This window comes from Patella vulgata, chromosome 5 (genome assembly GCF_932274485.2).
Source record: "Patella vulgata chromosome 5, xgPatVulg1.2, whole genome shotgun sequence".
NCBI classification, from domain to species: Eukaryota; Metazoa; Mollusca; class Gastropoda; family Patellidae; genus Patella; species Patella vulgata.
Genome location: NC_065883.2, coordinates 50,728,342 through 50,750,775, shown reverse-complemented (window position 1 = coordinate 50,750,775; position 22,434 = coordinate 50,728,342). Strand labels below are relative to the sequence as shown.

Genomic DNA, 22,434 nt, shown 5'->3' with positions numbered 1-22,434 from the left:
AATGTCAGCAATTTCTGTCAATTACTTCTAGAGTTATGGCCCTTGTTTTACATTTTGAACCTTTTGAACGTTCGAACGACAAAAGTTATCATCTGTTCTGTAATGAAATTGATATGCATTATTTGAATTAGTAAAAACGAAAAAGCCTGTCGAATTTCAACAATTTCTGTAGATTACTTCCAGAGTTACAGCCCTTGTTTTAGTTTTTAGAACCTTGTGAACCCTCAAACGACGAAAATTATAATTTGATCTGTATGAAATTGTCTTGTAAATGCCCCCAATTACCTATAAAAGAATAAATATGCGACAACCCTTGTCAATGGCTCAAACAATTTAGCTGCTGTGGGTGTATGTTTCGTTGCCCGGCAACCTATCTTTTAATTCATTTATTGATTTCTTAGGGGTTTTTTACATTTCATTTTACTTATCTTATCTTTCTTCATGATGGTTTGTAGAAACATTAAAAAAAAATACTTGTATACATATTGGATAAAACATACTTTTATTGGGTATTTTTTCTTGGACAGATAATGCTTCTTGAAGTCTTACACTAACATGTCCTGACTTTGCTAAACATTCTAATCTGAGCCACTTTACTACAAATACTTAAACTAAAATGTTGATCTACAAAATCATAGTGAACTTACAGATTAGGGCTTCAAAATTCAATCAAACATTCTATCTAAGATCCATATTATAGAAAAAACATAATCCTTAGACTTTTTCTCAAATTAGCAGTATTATTTTCTTTTGTTTGGAACTATGCTCTATTTCTTTTTCTTTTATTACTATTATGATTCTTCTTTTTTTACATGACTTTAGGTCAGACACATGAAACTGATCAGGTAACTTTGAGTTATTATTAGCCTGCTTGTTACTAATCATTGTTACAAACTAAAAATAAAGATCACATCTTCCATTGCTAAAATAATTATTGACATGATTTGACTGTACAGTTGCATTGGGCATATTCAAATTCAAATTTATCAAAATTTGAAAAAAATATTCAAAGCCATGGCCAAAATATATTTTAGTGGTCTTCAAGGAGCTGAACGAACAATATGATTCAATTTTCTTGCGGAGAGTGATAATTCCTGTTTAACATGGTTAAACTTTTGTTCTCTACGCCTTTCATTTTTGAGGATTAATTATATGGATGTGTTGGGTATGGATACTTGATGGTTTAAGACTTAAATGCAGGCCCTTACAATTTTACAATAAGGAACATTCACCCTTTTGTGATAATGTGAGTTATCTTCAGTAAATCTTTTGAAATTATTGTTTGCTTAGTGGCACCTTAGGTTACAGGTACTCCATTTTAATTCCAGTGAATGAGATGAAAACTTTACCGCACCTAAAATAACACTTAAATCAAGAGCAAAAAATGTTGGTGAGATTGATTTTATTTTATTAATATTTTTTTTTTCATTTCAGGTAGAAGATGATAATGGCCACTCTGTTAAGGTTATTCATTTTGGAATTGTATAAACATCATTTTAATTGAAACTACTAAAATAATTTATATTTATATCATTATCCATATACAGAGTAGAAAATATATTTAATATAATTGATGTTTTGTTATTAAAGTGATGGGATATTTCTGTCAAAAATATTCCTTGAGCCACAGTAACTTGTTGAGTAAGAGAAGGTTGCTCTGGATTTTGTTGCCGTTGGGATAGGCCAAAAAACCCAGGTCCCATATACACTTTCCCTCATAGCACAGATGGAGCCAGAACTGCTTGTGGATGCTCAAGTAGACTATTATACAAGTTGAGATAGAGATTGTCTTTTATTAACACAAACACTGCTTTTACTACAAATGGATTATAATTTCTATCTCAACTTTTCATTTCCTCCTAATAATTTACAAAAAAATATGATTGTGTAAATTTATTTGCGTCTGTCTGCTCTAGCTTGTTCTATAGCTTCTATTTGTGACTTTAATTCTTTCTTTTCTAATTCTGGTATGTAGCGAAATTCTTCATCCTCCTCATCAGGCTGTAATAGATAAAAGTTACAGATACATTAAACATACATTATGCAAGAGCTAAATCTGCCTATTGTAGGTCTTTCTTTAGGCCTGAAATGTTATATAAACTATTAATTAGACATTAATTAACGTATCCAGACCAAAATCAACTTTCAATGTCAAAGCTAGCCTGTGATAATTTTTGGATTATGATCGGATTTGCTGCATAACTTTCCTTCTCGATTTAACGATTAAATGGATAATCCAGACTATGATTTTTGTCCTACCGACTTTAATAATGATGACCGAGGCTATGCAGAACTTTCGATCGCTTATTTCTCGGTTCATAGTGGATCAATTTGACTGAAATTTTCAGCAAATTGCTGTTACATTATATAGTTTTTAACTATTATAGTGAGAACTGCCAACTCGTTATCTAATCTCCCATAATGTATCTTTAATAAACTAGTATCAGACAATATACGACCACATTGTTGAAAATTAATAGGCATCTTTGTTTCTAGACCTTAAAACACTGTGTATAAATTTAGAGACAACCGACAGGGGTGACATTAATATATGACCCCAGTTCAATTTGGGCATATAAAAATGGCTATATTTTTCCAGCCACACAGTTTCAATGTGAGTTTATTTCACATGTATACTCAAGTACAGAAATAGATTTACCTTTTTAACAACAATATTTGCCCCCTCTGGTGCATGTGTAGATATCAATTCAACTAAGATTGGAAGAGTTGGAGAAGGGACATCATCTAACTAAATAAAAAATAATAAATTTAGCATGATTGCATAAGCATTAAAGTGATAGTCAAAACATAATTACCAGTATTTCTATATGCATTGCTTAATAGGCTGTCAAATCACTATCATACAATCATAGTAATCATTCTAGCACTTAAATATAATAAGATCAAAAATAATACCAAAATTGTCTCGCTTGTTTTCTATATGCTTTACAGGATTAATCGGATTATTGTTTCATAATGTAAGACTGTGTATAGATTCCATGTGTTTTAAGGCTTCATTTAACACACATGTATACTCTTCCAAAAAAGAAACGCCATAAATCTTACTTGTTTTTAATGTCATTATGTAAGGATAAAAGAAATTCATTATTGGTTTTAAATGTAGGGTCACTAATTGAGACTGGTCATGCTTTTTGCTAAAATTTGTTTCCGCTTGCTTGCACCAAGACACATGAGTTTAACAACTTCAAAAGCTTTTCGCATGAAACCCAAATGATGCCACATCTGAACGAAGACCAAAGCTATCGGTCTGTTACAAGCAGGTGAATCCCAGACAGATGTAGCCAGGCTTCTAAATGTTAACCAGGGTACCATTTCTCGCCTTTGGGATAGGTACTGACAGTGAAGTTCAACACGTGACCGCTCAGGCCAAACAAGAGTGACCCAACCTGCCCTGGATCGTCACACCCGGTTACGTCATTTGCGGAAACGGTTCACAACAGCGACCTTTATTGCAGCAGAAATTCCTGGAAGGCACAGGATCTCAGACCAGACAGTCCAAAAACACCTATGTGAAACTGGATTACGAGTCAGAGCTCTCCAGTTAGAGCTGTTGTTTTGAAATACGCTGACACCGTCAAATCCAACTGGGTTCAGACACACACACTGTAACCCAGGTATCATTTAATCTTGTGTATCTAGCACTAATTTTTTTCACATTCGTTTAATATCAAATCTTTGTTTAACCAGCGGCTGCCAGGCAGGATACGCCCACATTTTCGAGAGATGGATAGAAAACAAGCTAAAACAAAAGTGATTTTTCCTACAATCAAGGGCCATAATTCAGGAAATTACAATTCGATATGCGCAAATATCGAAAGGAACCAAGATCTTTGAGTTATAAACTTACATTTCAAGTTTCAACAAAATCGGATAAAAATTGTGACCTCTATAGGGTCCACAACCTTGATATACCATATTTTTACACAATTTGAGAACGAGGGGCGACCATTTTGTCTGTCAGTTTTGGGCCGATTTTCACGAAATTCGAACTCAGTCGTCCTTAGGGTGTAATGGTAATATAATAATACGTTTTTTTAAATCGGATAAAAATTATGACCTCTATAGGGTCCACAAGCTAAAAATGCGTATTTTCATACAATCAGGGGCCATAATTCAGGATGTTACGGTCCGACATGCGCAAATATAAAGATAGGTTGCCAGGCAACGAAACATACGCCCACAGCAGCTATATCGTCTGGGCAGTCAACAAGAGTTGTCGCATTTTTTTACTTTTTTTCGGTAATGAAACATTTATAATACATTAAAATCTGATTAAGAGCAACAACTCATTAAGTAATTATCAGAAAACCATTAGAATTTGTTTGGTTTTTATAAAGTTCTGCCCCATGCTAACGTTTGGTATACAAAACTTTTAACATCATGCATTTAGCTGTTCAAGTCATAAAGATTCATTGAAAATCAATATACGTGTTTGTCTCAAGACCTTAAACTCTGTGTATCAATCTGAAGTCAATCAGATGATAACTTTAGTCTCTAAAGCGTCACAAGATTTTTCAAAGTGATCAAGGGCCATAACTTTGGCAAAAATTATCGGAAATCGCTGAAAATTAATAGGATTCTTTGTCTCATGACCTTAAACACTGTGTATAAATTTAAAGTCAATCGGATATTAACTTTGGCCTCTAGAGCGTCCACAAGATTTTCCAAAGTGATCAAGGGCCATAACTATGGCAAAAATGATCGGAAATCGCTGAAAATCAATAGGATTTTTCGTCTCATGACCTTTAACACTGTGTATAAATTTAAAGTCAATCGGATATTAACTTTGGCCTATAGAGCATCCACAAGATTTTTTGAAGTGATCAAGGGCCATAACTTTGGCAGTAATTATCGGAAATCGCTGAAAATTAATAGGATTCTTCGTCTTATGGCCTTAAACACTGTGTATAAATTTAAAGTCAATCGGATATTAACTGTGGCCTCTAGAGCGTCCACAAGATTTTTTGAAGTGATCAAGGGCCATAACTCTGGCAGTAATTATCGGAAATCGCTGAAAATCAATAGGCTTCTTCGTCTCATGGCCTTAAACACTGTACATAAATTTAAAGTCAATCGGATATTAACTTTAGCCTCTAGAGCGTCCACAAGCAATTGTGGACGCCGGACCGACGGACGGACGGGGGCGACAACAATATACGACCACATTTCAATGTGGGCGTATAAAAAGGAACCAAGATCTTTAGGTTATAAACTTACATTTCAAGTTTCAACAAAATCGGATAAAAATTGTGACCTCTATAGGGTCCACAACCTTGATATACCATATACCATATTTTTACGCTATTTGAGAACGAACGGCGGCCATTTTGTCTGTCAATTTTGTGCTGATTTGCACGAAATTTGAACTCAGCCGTCCTTAAGGTGTAACGGTGATATAATAATACGTTTTTTTAAATCGGATAAAAATTATGACCTCTATAGGGTCCACAAGCTGAAAATGCGATTTTTCGTACAATCAAGGGCCATAATTCAGGAAGTTACAGTCTGATATGCACGAATATCGAAAGGAACCGAGATCTTTGGGTTATAAACTTACATTTCAATTTTCAACAAAATCGGATAAAAATTGTGACCTCTATAGGGTCCACAACCTTAATATACCATATTTTTACGCTATTTGAGAACGAACGGCGGCCATTTTGTCTGTCAATTTTGGGCCGATTTTCACGAAATTCAAAATCAGCCATCCTTCGGGTGTAATGGTGATATAATAATACGGTTTTTTAAGTCGGATAAAAATTATGACCTCTATAGGGTCCACAAGCTAAAAACGCGATTTTTCGTACAATCAGGGGCCATAATTCAGGACGTTACGGTACGATATGCGCGAATATCGAAAGGAACCAAGATCTTCGGATTATAAACATGTATTTCAAGTTTCATCAAAATTGGATCAAAATTGTGACCTTTTTCCTACAATCAAGGGTCATAATCCATGAAGTTATGGTCCGATACATGCCAATATCGAAAGGAACCAAGATCTTTGGCAGATAGACCTATATTTCAAGTTTCGTCAAAATCGGATAAAAATTGTGACCTGTAGAGTGTCCACAAACAAATTGTGGACGGACGGACAAGGGCAACGACAATATACGTGCACATGAAAATGTGAGCATATAAAAATAGTTCCTTCTATCTGGGTTGATTGCTATGTGTATGTATGCATAAACAAAAGAGCATCTTTAATAAAACATGCAGTTGCCATGCAAGATATGCCCACCTTTTGCAATAGATCAACAGAGAACAAACTAAAAATGGCAGTTTTTGACCAATAAGGGGCCATAATCCAGGATGTTATGGTCCGACATGCGTCAATATCAAAAGGAACTATAAACAAGATGTGAACAGACGGACAAAAACTGTGACCTGTAGAGTTTCGACAAACAAAATGTGAGCAGACAGACGGACGGACAAGGGCGACGACAATACACTTCCACATGAAAATGTGAGCGTATAAAAATGTCTGGTATTTGAAAATAACTATATAAAAACTTACCTGAACAGTTCTGCTGTATTCTTTTAAATCAAAAGCATTCTCAACAACAGTTGAATTTGGTTTAAAGGTCTTTATTGTAAAAACTTGAGGTGGTGATGCCCAACTATAAAATACGAAGAAAGACAGGTTACAGCAAAACAAAACTTAAACATACATTATGCAAGAACTAAATCTGCCTATTGCAGGTCTTTCTTTAGGCCTGAAATGTTATCTAAATTATTAATTAACTTATCCAGACCATAATCATCTCTCAATGGCATCGCTAGCCTGTGATGTTTATTGGATTAGGTTCCGATTTGCTGTTCGGCTTCCATTCATAATTTAAGCAGTGGGAGGAAATCGGAGGACCCGGAGAAAACACATGAGGTTGGACAGGCAACCCTACTCCTTGTCACATACAACCGGGGAATCAAAACCACGCCAGTTGGCTCAATGAGAAACCTTCTGATACAACGCACACGCGCGACTCATTTGGCCATCCAAGAAAGAATGGGAATTTTAACTCTTTCGTATTCTAACAAGATCAATTTTTTTAGTGTGCTTGAATAAGTTGTTTTTATAACCATTGTACACCAAAATGGCCTCCAGCTTGTTTTCTGTGAAGTAATCTGAAAACAATCTATTATACTATTAATAAACTTACGTGTCCGATTCTAATTGCATTTCTCTAGCTATAGAATGCACATATTTAGAAAATGATTCTAATACAACAAAATCATATCCTTTCAACTGGATCTGAACTTCTTCATATTCTGGGATATCAGGGGGTAAATTCTGTAGAAAATTGTAAAAGTAAAAGGATAACAAAAAGTAAATACCAGCGGCTGCCAGGCAGGATACACCCACATTTTGCAAGAGATGGATAGAAAACAAGCTAAACAAAAAGCGACGAAACATACGCCCACAGCAGCTATATCGTCCGGGCAGTCAACAAGAGTTGTCGCATATTTTTACTTTTTTCGGTAATGAAACATTTATAATACATTAAAATCTGATTAAGAGTAACAACTCATTAAGTAATTATCAGAAAACCATTAGAATTTGTTTGGTTTTTATAAAGTTCTGCCCCATGCTAACGCTTAGTATACAAAACTTTTAATATCATGGATTTAGCTGTTCAAGTCATAAAGATTCATTGATAATCAATATACTTGTTCGTCTCAAGACCTTAAACTCTGTGTATCAATCTGAAGTCAATCGGATGATAACTTTGGCTTCTAGAGCGTCCACAAGATTTTTAAAAGTGATCAAGGGCCATAACTCTGGAAGTAATTATCGGAAATCGCTGAAAATCAAAAGGCTTCTTCGTCTCATGACCTTAAACACTGTGTATAATTTTAAAGTCAATCGGATATTAACTTTAGCCTCTTGAGCGTCCACAAGATTTTTTTGAAGTGATCAAGGGCCATAACTCTGGCAGTAATTATCGGAAATCGCTGAAAATCAATAGGCGTCTTCGTCTCATGATCTTAAACACTGTGTATAAATTTAAAGTCAATCGGATATTAACCTTGACCTCTAGAGCGTCCACAAGATTTTTCAAAGTGATCAAGGCATTCAAGGGCCATAACTCTTGACAGTAATTATCGGAAATCGCTGAAAATCAAAAGGCTTCTTCGTCTCATGAGCTTAAACACTGTGTATAAATTTAAAGTCAATCGGATATTAACTTTAGCCTATGGAGCTTGTGGACGCCAGACTGACAAACCGACGGACTGACGGACGGGGGCGACAACAATATACGTCGACATTATAATGTGGGCATGTAAAAAGGCGATTTTTCGTATAATCTTGAGGCCATAAATCAGGAAGTTACGATCCGATATGAACAACTATCAAAAGGATTCAAGATCTTGGGGTTATAAACATGCATTACAAGTTTCATCAAAATCGGATTAAAATTGTGACCTCTACAGGGTCCACAACCTTGATATACCATATTATTACACAATTCGCAAACAAGTGGCGGCCATTTTGTCCAGCAGTTTTGGTCAGATTTTCACGAAATTCTAACTCAACCTTCATTACTGTGTAACGGTGATATACTAAAACGTTTTTTTTTTAAATCGGATAAAAAGTGTGACCTCTGGAGGGACCACAAGCCAAAAACGCCATTTTTCGTACAATCAGGGACCATAATTCAGGACGTTACGATCCGATATGTGCGGATATCGAAAGGAACCAAGATCTTTGGGTTATAAACATACATTTCACATTTCATCAAAATCGGATCAAAATTGTGACCTTTAGAGTGTCCACAAGTTAAAAACGTGATTTTCGCCATAATCCATGAAGTTACGGATGGTCCGATACATGCCAATATCGAAAGGAACCAAGATTTTAGGGAGATAAACCTATATTTGAAGTTTTGTTGAAATCCGATAAAAATTGTGACCTGTAGAGTGTCTACTAACAAGTTGTGGACGGACAGGGGCGACGGCATAATATGTCTACATGAAAATGTGGGCGTATAAAAATTGTGACCTGTAGAGTGTCCACAAACAACTGTGGACGACCTGACGGACAGGGGCGACGACAATATACGTCCATATGAAAATGTGGGCATATAAAATTGACTGAGATACGGGCATTTGAGTTTGAGATGCCGATAAGTTTTCGAAACAAAATATGTATCAATAATTTACTTGAGTTTCAGATATCTTGTTTTTACCTTTCTAGTAAAGATATACAGCCAAAATTTGGTAGCATTAGAGAACTTTGTGTGTAGATTGTGAATCTGCAAATTGCAGATGAGAGGTGAGTGGTAGGGTTCGCATGCTACTTAGCCATGAATACCGAAAACAATTTGGTGTAATTGTATATCTTTTTGCTTTTGTAGTGCTCCAGGAGCTACAAGGTAATAGATATAGACCCATATTTTGGCCTATATAGAGATTGCCGGTAGTACTACATAAGAAACTTATGAGAACGCATCAGTCTTCACTAGATTCTCAAAAAATTGGCCTTAAATATGGTTTACGACAAAAAAATTTGAAAATTGCCTTGTATTTTCAAGCGAAAAGAGCCTGGTAGATGAGCACCTACAATTCTGAAACTTGGTGTAATTATAGTTTGTACTAATGTCTCCAACATTATGATACAAAAATAAAAATGGTTGGAGTGCCCAAGTTTAGATTTGTCGTGGATTCCGTGAAGTAGTTAGGTTTTAGAACATGAAATACTGTGTGATTCAACATGGCGCCCGAGGGGTTTAATATGAAATAGGTACGAAATAGTACCAAATGGTTTATAGGTATGAGAGTCAAGGTTTAGACTATAATGCCTTGGAAAGCGGAAGTTGGAGGCGACTAATATGTGTCTCTCTTTTGTGGACCGATGTGAGATTGTCTGTTGTGTTAACTGGACGAGTAGGCCTATTTACCTTCGGTTATATGTCAATGTCAAATAAGAAGATTCTTATCAACACGATCGGCTGTGGACCGGTTTGATTCTACGTATCTCTCGTAGCTGAGAGAAAAAGAAGATTTTTTAGCCGAGAGAATATCTTCCGTCAAAATAGTGGTTGATTCCGAGGCAAGAGAAGGAATCGCGACCGACTGATTTGGTCAACATAATTTGCCATAACGAGATCGTAAGCAGAGAGTGAGATAATATAAGAGAGATAAGGTGGCTATGAAGACCTGGTTATCCCGAGTGTCAGTGACTAGTTTCGTTCGTATTAAACTCTTCAGACTGATTGGACTCACGTGTTGGGCGTTTTTATTTATACTATTCCGAAACCCCAGTGGGGTTTCTATGGTTACTAATTGGCGGGGTTACCGGGGTTGGCCCCTTGGCGGGGTTTGCGAATTTGTCACCGGGGTCGGTAGCTCGCTTACCGGGGTTGTACAGAGGTTTGACAAATTGGCGGGGTGCCGAATTTGTTACCGGGGTCGCTAGCTCGCTTACCGGGATTGTACTGATCGTTTAGTTTGAAGTTCTAGTTTCCATAATTTTGCTAACTAGGGTGCCTTTGGTTGGTGTGTAACATTGTTACTTGTCATAACAGTGAAGGGATAGTATACAGACAAGGGTGTTGATGTAACACCCGTGAGAGGGGTATAAGGCTAAATATAAATCCAAAGTTGGAACACTCAGGGGTAGAGCATTGTGATACAAAAATAAAAATGGTTGGAGTGCCCAAGTTTAGATTTGTCGTGGATTCCGTGAAGTAGTTGGGTTTTAGAACGTGAAATACTGTGTGATTCAACATGGCGCCCGAGGGGTTTAATATGAAATAGGTACGAAATAGTACCAAATGGTTTATAGGTATGAGAGTCAAGTTTTAGACTATAATGCCTTGGAAATCGGAAGTTGGAGGCGACTAATATGTGTCTCTCTTTTGTGGACCGATTTGAGATTGTCCGTTGTGTTAACTGGACGAGTAGGCCTATTCACCTTCGGTTATATGTCAATGTCAAATAAGAAGATTCTTATCCACACGATCGGCTGTGGACCGGTTTGATTCTACGTATCTCTCGTAGCTGAGAGAAAAAGAAGATTTTTTAGCCGAGAGAATATCTTCCGTCAAAATAGTGGTTGATTCTCTTCACTGTTATGACAAGTAACAATGTTACACACCAACCCAAGGCACCCTAGTTAGCAAAATTATGGACACTAGAACTTCAATCTAAACGATCAGTACAATCCCGGTAAGCGAGATAGTGACCCCGGTAACAAATTCGGCAACCCGCAAATTTGTCAAACCTCTGTACAACCCCGGTAAGCGTGCTACGCCCAACACGTGAGTCCAATCAGGCTGAAGAGTTCAATACGAACGAAACTAGTCACTGACACTCGGGATCTCCAACATTATGTTAAAGCCATTCTTGTCCTATGCCATTTTGATATTTTTTCGATTTTTTCAAAATGTGTGGTTTGGGTCATTCCATGTCAATTATCACCCAATGAGTTAAACCGTACCCACTTCAATTTTAATGAAATATGGTTTATATGTTTATTAGACCTGAAAAAGCTGATATTCCAAATTTTAGCTTGATTCAACTAATGGTTCCTGAGATACGGTCCACCCAATTTTGTGGATTTCGGCCAAAATGGACGTGGCCGCTATTATTCAAAAGACCATAACCCAGTCACTGATAGGTCAAAATTGCTGGAATATGTATTTCTGGAATGGGAAAGAGGATGTCTTGCAGTTTGAATCATAGTTATCTATCTTTAGGAAAGTGGCAGATTACTATGTATCATCAGAGCTTATCCATGAACATAATCCTGCTTTAAGTGCAAAGACACTGATTTTCAGCCTCAAGTGTGAATAATACAATATATCAGTTGATTTTGAATGTTTGCAAAAGACATTGTACCTCTGTTTGTGATCCTAAAGTACAAGTCTATATTTTAGACAGTTAATAATTGTGTTTATTTAGAGAGACTGGGTAATCTAAGCTTGAGATCAAGTGTTTAGGAGAAGAGATCGGGGCGCGACAGCACAGGCGCTCGTCTAAACTCTAATTGTAATATTACGGAATTAAATCTGGAATTTTGAACCATGTTTTTAAATGTGTTTTACCTGGAAGCCATCCAAAGTCTTCATTACAACAAATTTACAACCTCCAATTGTTTGATATTGTGTAAAAAACATGTTGAGCTAAATTTTTCATGAAAGTTCATCTCAGGATCCCATGGTCTACAAAGTCAAATTCAAAGTCAAAAGGTCTTCACTCTTTAAAACATGCCTGGATGTCAAATATATAAGTGTAGATTTAGAATCCTTGTATGGAATTTCCATTCCAGAACTACTTATTCCAGCAATTTTGACTTATCGGTTACTGGGTTATAGTCATTTGAGTAATGGAGGCCACATCCATTTTGGCTGAAATCCCCAAAATTGGGTGGACCGTAACTCAGGAATTGTTAGTCGGATCAAGTTAAAATTAGAAATATCAGCTTTTTAAGCCATAATAAACATATAAACCAAATTTCAGCAAAATCGAAGGGGCTACTCATTGGGTGATAAATGACCCAAAACACAGATTTTGAAATAATCGAAAAAATATTGAGATGGAATCAGACAAGAATGGTTTTAACATATAATGGAGACATTAGTACAAACTATAATTCCACCAACTTTCAGATTTTCAGATGCTCATCTACCGGGTTCAATCGGCTCGAAAATATAATTGACATAGATTGACCCAAAACACAGATTTTGAAAAAAAATGGAAAAAATATCTAGACGGCATGGGACAAGAATGGCTTTAACATATGTTAGAGACATTAGTACAAACTATAATCAAACAAAGTTTCAGGTTTTTAAGTGCTCATATACTGGGTTTTATCGGCTCGAGAATACAAGGCAATTTTCAAAAATTGGTGTCTAAAACCATATTCTAGGCCAATTGTCTGAGAATCTAGTGAAGACTGGTGCGTTTTCATATGTTTCTTATGTAGAACTACCAGTAATCTCTGAATAGGCGAAGATTTTGTTCTATATCTATTACTTTGTAGCTCCTTGAGCACTATAAAATCCAGAAAATATACAATCACACCAAATTTTTTTCTGTTTTTTATGACCAGTAGCATGCGAACCCTACCACTCACCTGTAATCTGATTGCAGATTTGTAATCTACACAAAAAGTTCTTTAAGACAACCAAATGTGAGCTGTATATTGTTTATTAAGGATTTAGGTCAAAGACCCATAGATCCAAATCATAATACAATAAAGTGTGAGCCTTATAACTTTACTAGAAAGGTAAAGATAGGTTGCCAGGCAACGAAACATACGCCCACAGCGGCTAAATCGTCCAAGCGGTCGACAAGGGTTGTCGCATATTTATTCCTTTGTAGGTAATCGGGGGCCTTTACAAGACAGTTCCATACAGATCAGATTATAATTTTTGCCGTTTGAGGGTTCACAAGGTTCTACAAATTGATACAAGGGTCTCAACTCTGGAAGTAATCTACAGAAATTGTTGAAATTTGACAGGCCTTTTCGTTTCACTAATTTAAATAATGCATATAAATTTCAGAAAGATAGAATGATAACTTTTGGGGTTAGAGCATTCACAAGGTTAAACAAAGTGAAACAAGGGCCATAACTCTAGAAGTAATAAACGGAAATTGCTGAAATTCAATAGGCTTCTTCGTTTCGCTAATTCAAATATTGCATATAAATTCCACAAAGATCGGATGTTAACTTTTGGCATTGGAGCGTTCACAAGGTTCAATAAAGTGAAACATGGGCCATAACTCTAGACATAATACACAGAAATTGTTGAAATTCAATAGGATTCTTCATTTCACTAATTTAAATAATGCATATAAATTTCAGAAAGATAGGATGATAACTTTTGGGGTGAGAGCCTTCACAAGGTTAAACAAAGTGAAACAAGGGCCATAACTCTAGAAATTCGATAGGCTTCTTCGTTTCCCTAATTTAAATATTGCATATAAATTTCACAAAGATTGGATGTTAACTTTTGGCATTAGAGCCTTCACAAGGTTCAATAAAGTGAAACAAGGGCCATAACTCTAGACGTAATACACAGACATTGTTGAAATTTGACAGGCCTTTTCATTTCACTAATTTAAATAATGCATAAAAATTTCAGAAAGATAGGATGATAACTTTTGGGGTTAGAGCGTTAACAAGGTTAAACAAAGTGAAACAAGGGCCATAACTCTAGAAGTAATAAACGGAAATTGCTGAAATTTGATAGGCTTCTTCTTTTCCCTAATTTAAATATTGCATATAAATTTCACAAAGATTGGATGTTAACTTTTGGAATTAGGGCGTTCACAAGTTTCGACAAAGTGAAACAAGGGCCATAACTCTAGACGTTATAAACAAAAATTATTAAAATTAAATAGGCTTCTTCATCTCACTAATGTAAACAACATATATCGATTTTAAAACAATTGGATAATAACTAGGAACGATGGACGGACCGACGGACGGGGGCGACAGCAATATACGACCACATTTCCATGTGGGCGTATAAAAATAAGATATCTGAAACATAAGTAAATTATTGATACATAATTTGTTTTGAAAACTTATTGGTAACTCATGAAACTCAAATGCCAGTATCTCAGTCAATTTTTAAGCTACAGAACACAAATTTTGCAGTTTCTAGTTTTCTCATGTACAGTAACATATATTATTTCTTGATTTTTTCGAGGTTGTTAATTCCCCACCCGTGGCCCACTTGACATGGAATGGCCCATATACAGGTGCTGTAGTAAAATAATTTTATGGTTCTGAGGGTTCCACAACGCATTCTCAATTCATTTCTCTGAAATTTATTATCATCTGACGTAATATTAAGCTTACCAAATTATCTGGTTCAAAACTTCCAAACACTTTAGATCTGCCACTGACAAGCCTGGATAACAAAATGAAAATACATCTTAAAAGTACCATAATATTTAATATCCTTGTATAAGTATTGGATTTTTATGGTGGACAGGCCTTAAAATAACAATTAAGTTGTACCTGACAAAATGTGTGCCAGAAAATAAGAGATGAAGTGTGCCTGACGGAACGGTGGTATAATAGAATCCGAGACTAAGATAACCCTATTACTTCCGCCTTACTGCTTCTATACAACTGAAACGTGGTGTACTCGTGTGGTACAAGACCCTATACGTGGTATATTGGACTATTGACTAGATATGAACAAAACGTGACAGGTAAAAACGTGGTATAATAAAATATGAGGATGATGCGAAAGTACAATGAGTTGATAAGTAAAAAAAACGTGGTAGGCTACAATAGTATCCGAGGCTGAGATAACGATACCACGCCCGCCTTACTACTTCTATGCAAACGAAACGTGGTACGCGACATCAGCTTATTTTGCAAATTATGTTGATTATTTAATCCATTTTGATGTCTTTTAGCCTTTACATGCCACACACTGTACCACATTTTAAAAGGTCCTACGTGGTATATTTGGTAGATATGAAACAAAACGTGGCAGGTGAAAAGGGGGTATGATAAAATATGTGGATAATACGAGAGTACCATGAGTTAAAAGTTGAAAAAAAGGTGGTACAATAGAATCCGGGGGTGAGATAATCATACCATGCTCGCCTTACTGGTTCTATATAAATGGGGGGGTTGGATGGCTGAATGGTTAGCGTGCGTGTGCTGTATCATAAAGTCTGTCATTGAGTCGACTGGTGTGGTTTCGAATCCCCGGTTGTACGTGACAAGGAGTAGGGTCGCCTGTCCAACCTCGTGGGTTTTCTCCGGGTCCTCCGGTTTCCTCCCACTGCTAAAAGACCCCTACGCGCAAGCGAATTATTGAAATAAAATTAAACCATGTGTTAGTCCCGAAATGACCTGGTTTGTGTCGAGTGGACGTTAAACCCCATTTCTCTCTCTCTATATATATAAATGGAACGTGGTACGCGACATCGGTACAAAAACCATAATAATATAGAATTCGATACTGATCGAGATAACCGTACCACACCCGCCTTACTGCTTCTATACAACTGAAACGTGGTATACTCGCGGTTACCACGTTTTTTGTACCGAAGTCGCGTACCACGTTCCGTTTGTATAGAACCAGTAAGACGGGCGTCCTACGATTATCTCAGCCCCTTATTGTATTATAAATTATACCACTTTTTTTTTAATTATCAACTCATGGTAGATTTGGTTTATATGAAACAAAACGTGGCAGGTAAAAACGGGGTATAAAAATATGTGTTAATAGTTTAAAAAAGTGGTATAATACAATCCGGGGCTGAGATAACCCTACCACACTCGCCTTACTGCTTGTATACAATATAAACGTGGTACGCGGCTTTGGTACCACGTGCCTTTTAATTCGAGGCTGAGATAACTGTAGCCTACAACTTGTGACCTGTAAAACAATTTGATCCTATTATGGTCATGACACTTTGACATGAATTTCGACTGAAAAGGGGCTTAAAATTCAGTAGGAAACTGGTTGTTGAATGCCGCCTTTTTCCTAATGGCACTCTTCCGAAGTTGCTTAACCATTTCAACCCGCCAGTTTGTTGTGTGTTTGTGAAATAGCTTTATTTAACGTCCGATTGTTGTAATCCTTATATTGTTTTATACCACGTTTACCCTTTTTTTAAATGGAGTACAGTACATGGCCTATAAAAACATCAAAATGGGTTAAATAATCAACATAGTCTGCAAAATAAGCCAAAGTCGCGTACCACGTTTCGTTTGTAAAGAAGCAGTAGGGCGAGCGTGGTACTCTTATCTCAGCTTCGGATTCTATTGTACCACGTTTTTTTTACTTATCGACTCATTGCACTTTCGTATCATCTTCATATTTTATTATACCACGTTTTTACCTGCCACGTTTTGTTTCATATCAAGCCAATAGTCTGTTTAAGTAGGGTATAGTACAATAACTTTTACACAGTACAAGTATTATTAACCGTATGATTATTAAACGAACAATCAACTATCTGTCATGTAATTTATTAAAACATAAAGTGTAAATATGGCCTATAAAAACATCAAAATGGATTAAATAATCAACACAATTTGCAAAATCTTCTTCAAATAATGCAAAATCTCTATAATTAAAAGCATGTGGTACCAAAGCCGCGTACCACGTTTCATTTGTATTGGAGCAGTAAGGCGAGTATACCACTTTTCAGTTTATAGAAGCAGTAAGGCGGGCGTGGTACGGTTATCTGGATCAGTATTGCAAAATCTCTATAATTAAAAGCATGTGGTACCAAAGCCGCGTACCACGTTTCATTTGTATTGGAGCAGTAAGGCGAGTATACCACGTTTTAGTTTATAGAAGCAGTAAGGCGGGCGTGGTACGGTTATCTGGATCAGTATTGAATTCTAGTATACCACGTTTTTTGTACCGAAGTCGTGTACCACGTTCACTTTGTATAGAACCAGTAAGGCGAGCGTGGTACGATTATCATTATCTCAGTCTCGTATTCTTTTATACCACGTTTTTTGTACCGAAGTCGCGTACCACGTTCCGTTTGTATAAAACCAGTAAGGCGAGCGTGGTACGGTTATCTCAGCTCTGAATTCTATTATACTAGTAAGGTGAGCATACCACATTTCCGTTGCACAGAAGTAAGGCGAGCGTGGTACGATTATCTCAGTCTCGTATTCTATTACACCAGTAAGGCGAGCATACCACGTTTCCGTTGTATAGAAGTAAGGCGAGCGTGGTACGGTTATCTCAATCTAGGATTCTATTATACCACGTTTTTTGTACCAAAGTCGCGTGCCACGTTCCGTTTGTATATAACCAGTAAGGCGAGCGTAGTACGGTTATCTCAGCTCTGGATTCTATTATACCAGTAAGGCGAGCATACCACGTTTTCGTTGCATAGAAGTAAGGTGGGCGTGGTACGGTTATCTCAATCTAGGATTCTATTATACCAAATTTTTTGGACCAAAGTCGCGTACCACGTTCCGTTTGCATAGAACCAGTAAGGCGAGCGTAGTACGGTTATTTCAGCCCCGGGTTCTATTATACCATTTTTTTTATTAACTATTAACTCACGGTACTCTCGTATCATCCACATATTTTATTATACACCTTTTTTACCTGCCATATTTTGTTTCATATCTACCCAATATTCCACGTATGGTCTTTTTAAATTGGGTGCAGTATAATAGCCTATAAAAACATCAAAATGGATTAAATAATCAACATAATTTGCTAAAGAAGTCGTGTACCACGTTTCGTTTGTATAGAAGCAGTAAGCGAACGTGGTACTGTTATCTCAGCCTTGGATTCTACTGTACCGGTACCACGTTTTTTTTTACTTATCAACTCGTTGCACTTTCGTATCATCCTATTTTATTGTATCACATTGGGTACAATTGTGGGTATAAACATTGACAGATATTACCCAGATCGGTCAAGATCCAGTAGCGTGCTGCAGTCTGAATTAGATTACCGGTATATTAAACATTAAGTGTAAATATCATCTATCAATAGGCCTAGTATAAAACATCGAAATTCATTAAATAATTAATGTAATTTGCAAAATTAGCTTTAATACGGTAAAATCACCAAAATTATAAAGTACGTGGTACCAAAATCTCGTACCACGTTACATTTGTATAATAGAAGTAGCCTAATAATAGGGACGAGCGTGGTTTAGCCACTTTTAAGTTATCTTATCTTATCTTAATCTTACCTTAATCAGGTGAAAAGGGTCGTTCTAACAATGCGTTTTCGTTGCCAGAGAAGTTAAGATGTTAGCTGTTAACGAATCAACCCTCCTTTACTTACCTGCATTGGCATATTCGAGAAATGTTGTGTAATTTGGCTTGTTTTAACAGAGGTCTAAATATCTTCAACATTTTTCTTGAATCAAACACCAAAAGACTTGAAAAGTCATTAGAGTAATTTCCCCTGGACAAATTTAGACAATATTTTTATTTAGTTTGGTTGCCGATGACTCGATAGTTCAGCTCTGAACGTGGATCTGTAATGAGACCTATAGCCTAGTTGACACAATAGAAACATAACCCAGTAGATAATAGGTAATGGACTATATTTGGCGAGAAGTATCCAGATAATGGGCACAGAGTAAAAATACTACTCTGTGTAATCATGGATCGTATATTTTATACGAAAATAAATTTAAGATATTTCATTAAATAAAGTGGAAGTAGCATACATCACAGAGAAGAAGATTCTTGTTGTGGAAATAATTCGCTTGAGGTAATAATACAAACGCCTTATTAAGGTGATACGAAACACGTGTTTTGTGATTAAAGTAGCAAAGTCTCTAACTCAATGTCATCCAAAGCCTTCGACATTGAAAACACAAATTAGGCCTAATTACCATAAAAGAAATTTGAAATTAAATTAAATTACGCGCTAAGTTACTATTATACTAAAGTCTCTACTGTATGAACCTTCCTATTTTATAAACGGATTTCCTCGATTATGAACAAACTATTTAACTTTGGTTATTATAAACTTACCTGTGTGTTTGAAATCAACTCCCGTTAAATAAAATCCATTGCACAACTGAATATCCCAGCGAATAAAAAAGTTCTCTCTTGTAAAATTGAACTCATCACACACTTGGACATCGAGAAATACAAACATGGAAGCTAATTACGTCACTTATCGGGATAGATCATTTCGTACAAGGGGGTCGCAGCAAGACTTGTTTATATCGTAACGGTATTTGGCTCTCTTCCGCCAATTCAAATTTGTGTATGAATACACTATTGCTCTCGGACCCATGAGTTTGGGCGTTTACAACCATAAATACGCCTGTAGTCCGTTATTTTGTTTTCGTCTTGTATTAATTATTTGGTTAGAGAGTTAGGTGGGATTATTTCTTTTGAACACAGGTGCAGTAAAAAAAAGAACGACATTCGTTTTACGGGTCTTGAATCTCACCCTTAAATATCTTTACTATTTCCTGATGGCATTTTGTAGATTGCGATCATGCCTCAGCCAATCAACGATTTGAATTCTATTATCGTAAAAGGTACCGTGCCATATGAGTTATTGTATGCTACACGATGCAGTGAAAACGGTTAAATTTGGCACGAAACTTTCACGAGTTTTACCCACGGTCTGCATAATTAATACACGCAATCTGCGATGCCTCTTTTGACGAGTGATTTTTTTTTTTTTAAATACATTCTTATAAAGACGAAAAACGATATTTAGACACCCCGAACTGTTCTTTTCAAGGATGTTTCGATTTCAGTATTTGTCGAATAAAGAAAAAAGAGTAATTTAATCAGGAATATTATTGACATGAACATTCGGAACGTGAATTAAATATGGAAATTATTAACAAGCGGTGACCTTTTTTGTTTTTGTTTTTGTTTTATTTTACTGGGTAATCATAAAATTTTGTAAATGGACTAATAACCACAGAGCATTGGGATTAGACCCTGTTATGAAATATGATCAATTAAAATTATGAAATAAAGTGTGTTTATTTGTAAATGTTAGCTACAAAGTTGCCTATAATAATTGGCATGCAGGGATTTAATATAGTTTATGAAAATATATATGATACAGGGTATTTACAATTATGGGTCGATGATTATGTGAAAGCAATATTTACGAGTATATGTGTAATCAGTGATATATTCATTGTGAATAAAATTTAGTAGACTGACAATCAATTAATTGTTTCCGAATTAATATTATTGTCTTTAGTTCCTAATCTTGTTGCCCAAACTCAAACGATCGAAAAGGACATGTGCTGTTTTGATAGCAGCACACGTGATTGTTAAAATTTGTCAATCTTTAGCCCCTTCTAAATATTACGATGGATTAACTCACCATGTGACAAATGCAATGTTGTGATGGAGACTGTCGAAAATACAAGCAAAAAATTTGACTTTTCAAGAGAGAACTATTTTTTTCGTTGGGAAATTTAATTGTGCCATGGATTTTATTCTACAGGAAGTGATTTCAAACACATAGGCAAGTTTTTAATAACATTTATTCAGTAGTTTGTTCACAATCAAAGAAATCCGTTTATAATTTACAATGGTTCATACAGTAAGTACGGTAATTCAATATCATCCAACTTCGACATTGAAAACACAAATTATTGGTCAATTTAAATCAACATTGTTGTTGTGATCTAACCGGGAAAAGATGGACTTCTGATATCTAATATTTAAGACAAAATAAACATTTTACCATTGTTATACGAATCGAATCGTGTATCATCATAATGTGTTTCAGTCCCCATTTGTAACAAGGGACTTGAAGAATGAGGCTAGACATATCCAATAGTCATGTCAAACGGCGACCCATATTCTTATCTGGAGAGCATGTGCAAAAAAATACTCTGTAGACTGGAATAACCAGATGCTAGAGACTGCCATTCGATTGAAACTTCCGGCATATTTCGCCGAACATAACTGATTTGAAATTACTGTCTGTTCCAGGAGGTAGGCTACTCCGACTCTAAAATTCCTCGCCTAACCACTTGCACATACATGCTAACCATTCGGCCATCCCCCCCCCCCCCCCCCCTAGTGATTTTGAAAAAAAAAGAATAATATTTTCAACCCTTAAAAAGCAAACATATTTTTTTTTTTTAATAAGTGTGTTATTCTATACCTTTTGATAATAATGTTTACTAATTTCTTTTGATATTGTGTAGATATACGATCAAGCATTGGTCACTTTGTAAGGGTTTCACACGTCAACATGCTATCATAAATGGCATTTCATGTAAATTTTTTACACGCATCATGCTCATGGGAATATGTTAAGTGACTCCTGTTAAAGGATAACGGGCACCAGCATTATACTTTTCTATAATTTTCTGAGCTGTTTCTAAACCTTTTTGTTTATTTGTAAAATAAATGCTGGTATTTTAATATTCCTCACAGTTCACGGAATCATAGATGTTCTTAGTATTGCATTACAATAAGTTAGAAAAGATAAAAAAAAGCCAATCTTAGAAAATATAACCCATTGAATAAGTGATTATTGTTTAGTCTACAATTTATTATTTCAAGATGAAAATTATGCGAGATGTCAAGGGATATACATGTACTAAAGTATTATGCAGACTTTATTTCGAGAAACAGAATTATATACAATACATGTATACAAGTTCAAAAAATGAGATTGCCTATGCATTAATTACATCCGTAAAATCTGTTTTAAAGGAGGGCCCATCTACAAAACCGGAAAAGGACAAAATTATATAATAAGCGAGACCATCCACAGCCAAATATGCTGTGTCCTGCAATGCATAACCTTGATTGAAGAAATGAAATGATGTAATTGATGTTTAATGGCACGCCAGCATCAACTGGGCGTTAATGTGTCAGACATAATTATTATATAAAAATTGTTTTTGCTTTTGTTGCAGACTTCATGAGAAATTAGGTTATGTATACAATTAGTTTGACCATCACCCCAGCCAAAATTCAACTTTAAAATTTCCGAG

General features: G+C 35.9%; 2 protein-coding genes and 1 long non-coding RNA gene across 7 annotated transcripts in view; 2 read left to right on the top strand and 1 right to left on the bottom strand.

Annotated features, from left to right (window-relative positions):
* The window catches only part of LOC126821159 (WD repeat-containing and planar cell polarity effector protein fritz homolog), a 161,899-nt gene extending 160,327 nt beyond the window's left edge, over positions 1–1,572 (top strand). For 3 of the 4 annotated variants that reach the window (XM_050549525.2, XM_050549523.2, XM_050549524.2), the window contains exons 27-28: positions 823–845; positions 1,435–1,572. In XM_050549525.2, coding sequence (XP_050405482.1) covers positions 823–845; positions 1,435–1,488 — 77 coding nt within the window. In that variant the 3' untranslated portion in view covers positions 1,489–1,572. The remainder of the gene's footprint in view (positions 1–822; positions 846–1,434) is intronic. The other variant, XM_050549526.2, reaches the window with a different exon arrangement.
* A 201-nt stretch (positions 1,573–1,773) lies between these two features.
* Positions 1,774–19,039, bottom strand: LOC126821196 (uncharacterized). Its single transcript, XM_050549603.2, has 7 exons — positions 18,771–19,039; positions 18,078–18,149; positions 14,834–14,885; positions 7,182–7,312; positions 6,539–6,641; positions 2,660–2,749; positions 1,774–2,001 (listed from the first exon to the last, which is right to left on the bottom strand). Exons 1-7 carry the CDS (start codon positions 18,839–18,841, stop codon positions 1,894–1,896), a joined length of 627 nt encoding a protein of 208 aa, XP_050405560.1. The 5' UTR covers positions 18,842–19,039; the 3' UTR covers positions 1,774–1,893.
* Positions 18,902–22,434, top strand: part of LOC126821205 (uncharacterized) — a 25,112-nt gene continuing 21,579 nt past the window's right edge. Inside the window, exon 1 of one of the 2 annotated variants that reach the window (XR_007680341.2) lies at positions 18,902–19,024. This is a non-coding gene — a long non-coding RNA (uncharacterized LOC126821205). The other variant, XR_007680340.2, reaches the window with a different exon arrangement.

Bases quoted from the DNA above. Each gene is read 5' to 3' on its own strand.
- LOC126821196 (XM_050549603.2), bottom strand. From the start codon at position 18,841: ATGTTGAAGATATTTAGACCTCTGTTAAAACAAGCCAAATTACACAAC. The intron at 18,150-18,770 runs GTAAGTAAAGGA...ATGTTTTTATAG, and splicing joins TCTCGAATATGCCAATGCAG to GCTATTATACTGCACCCAAT. The intron at 2,750-6,538 runs GTAAGTTTTTAT...TTTTTTATTTAG, and splicing joins AATACAGCAGAACTGTTCAG to TTAGATGATGTCCCTTCTCC.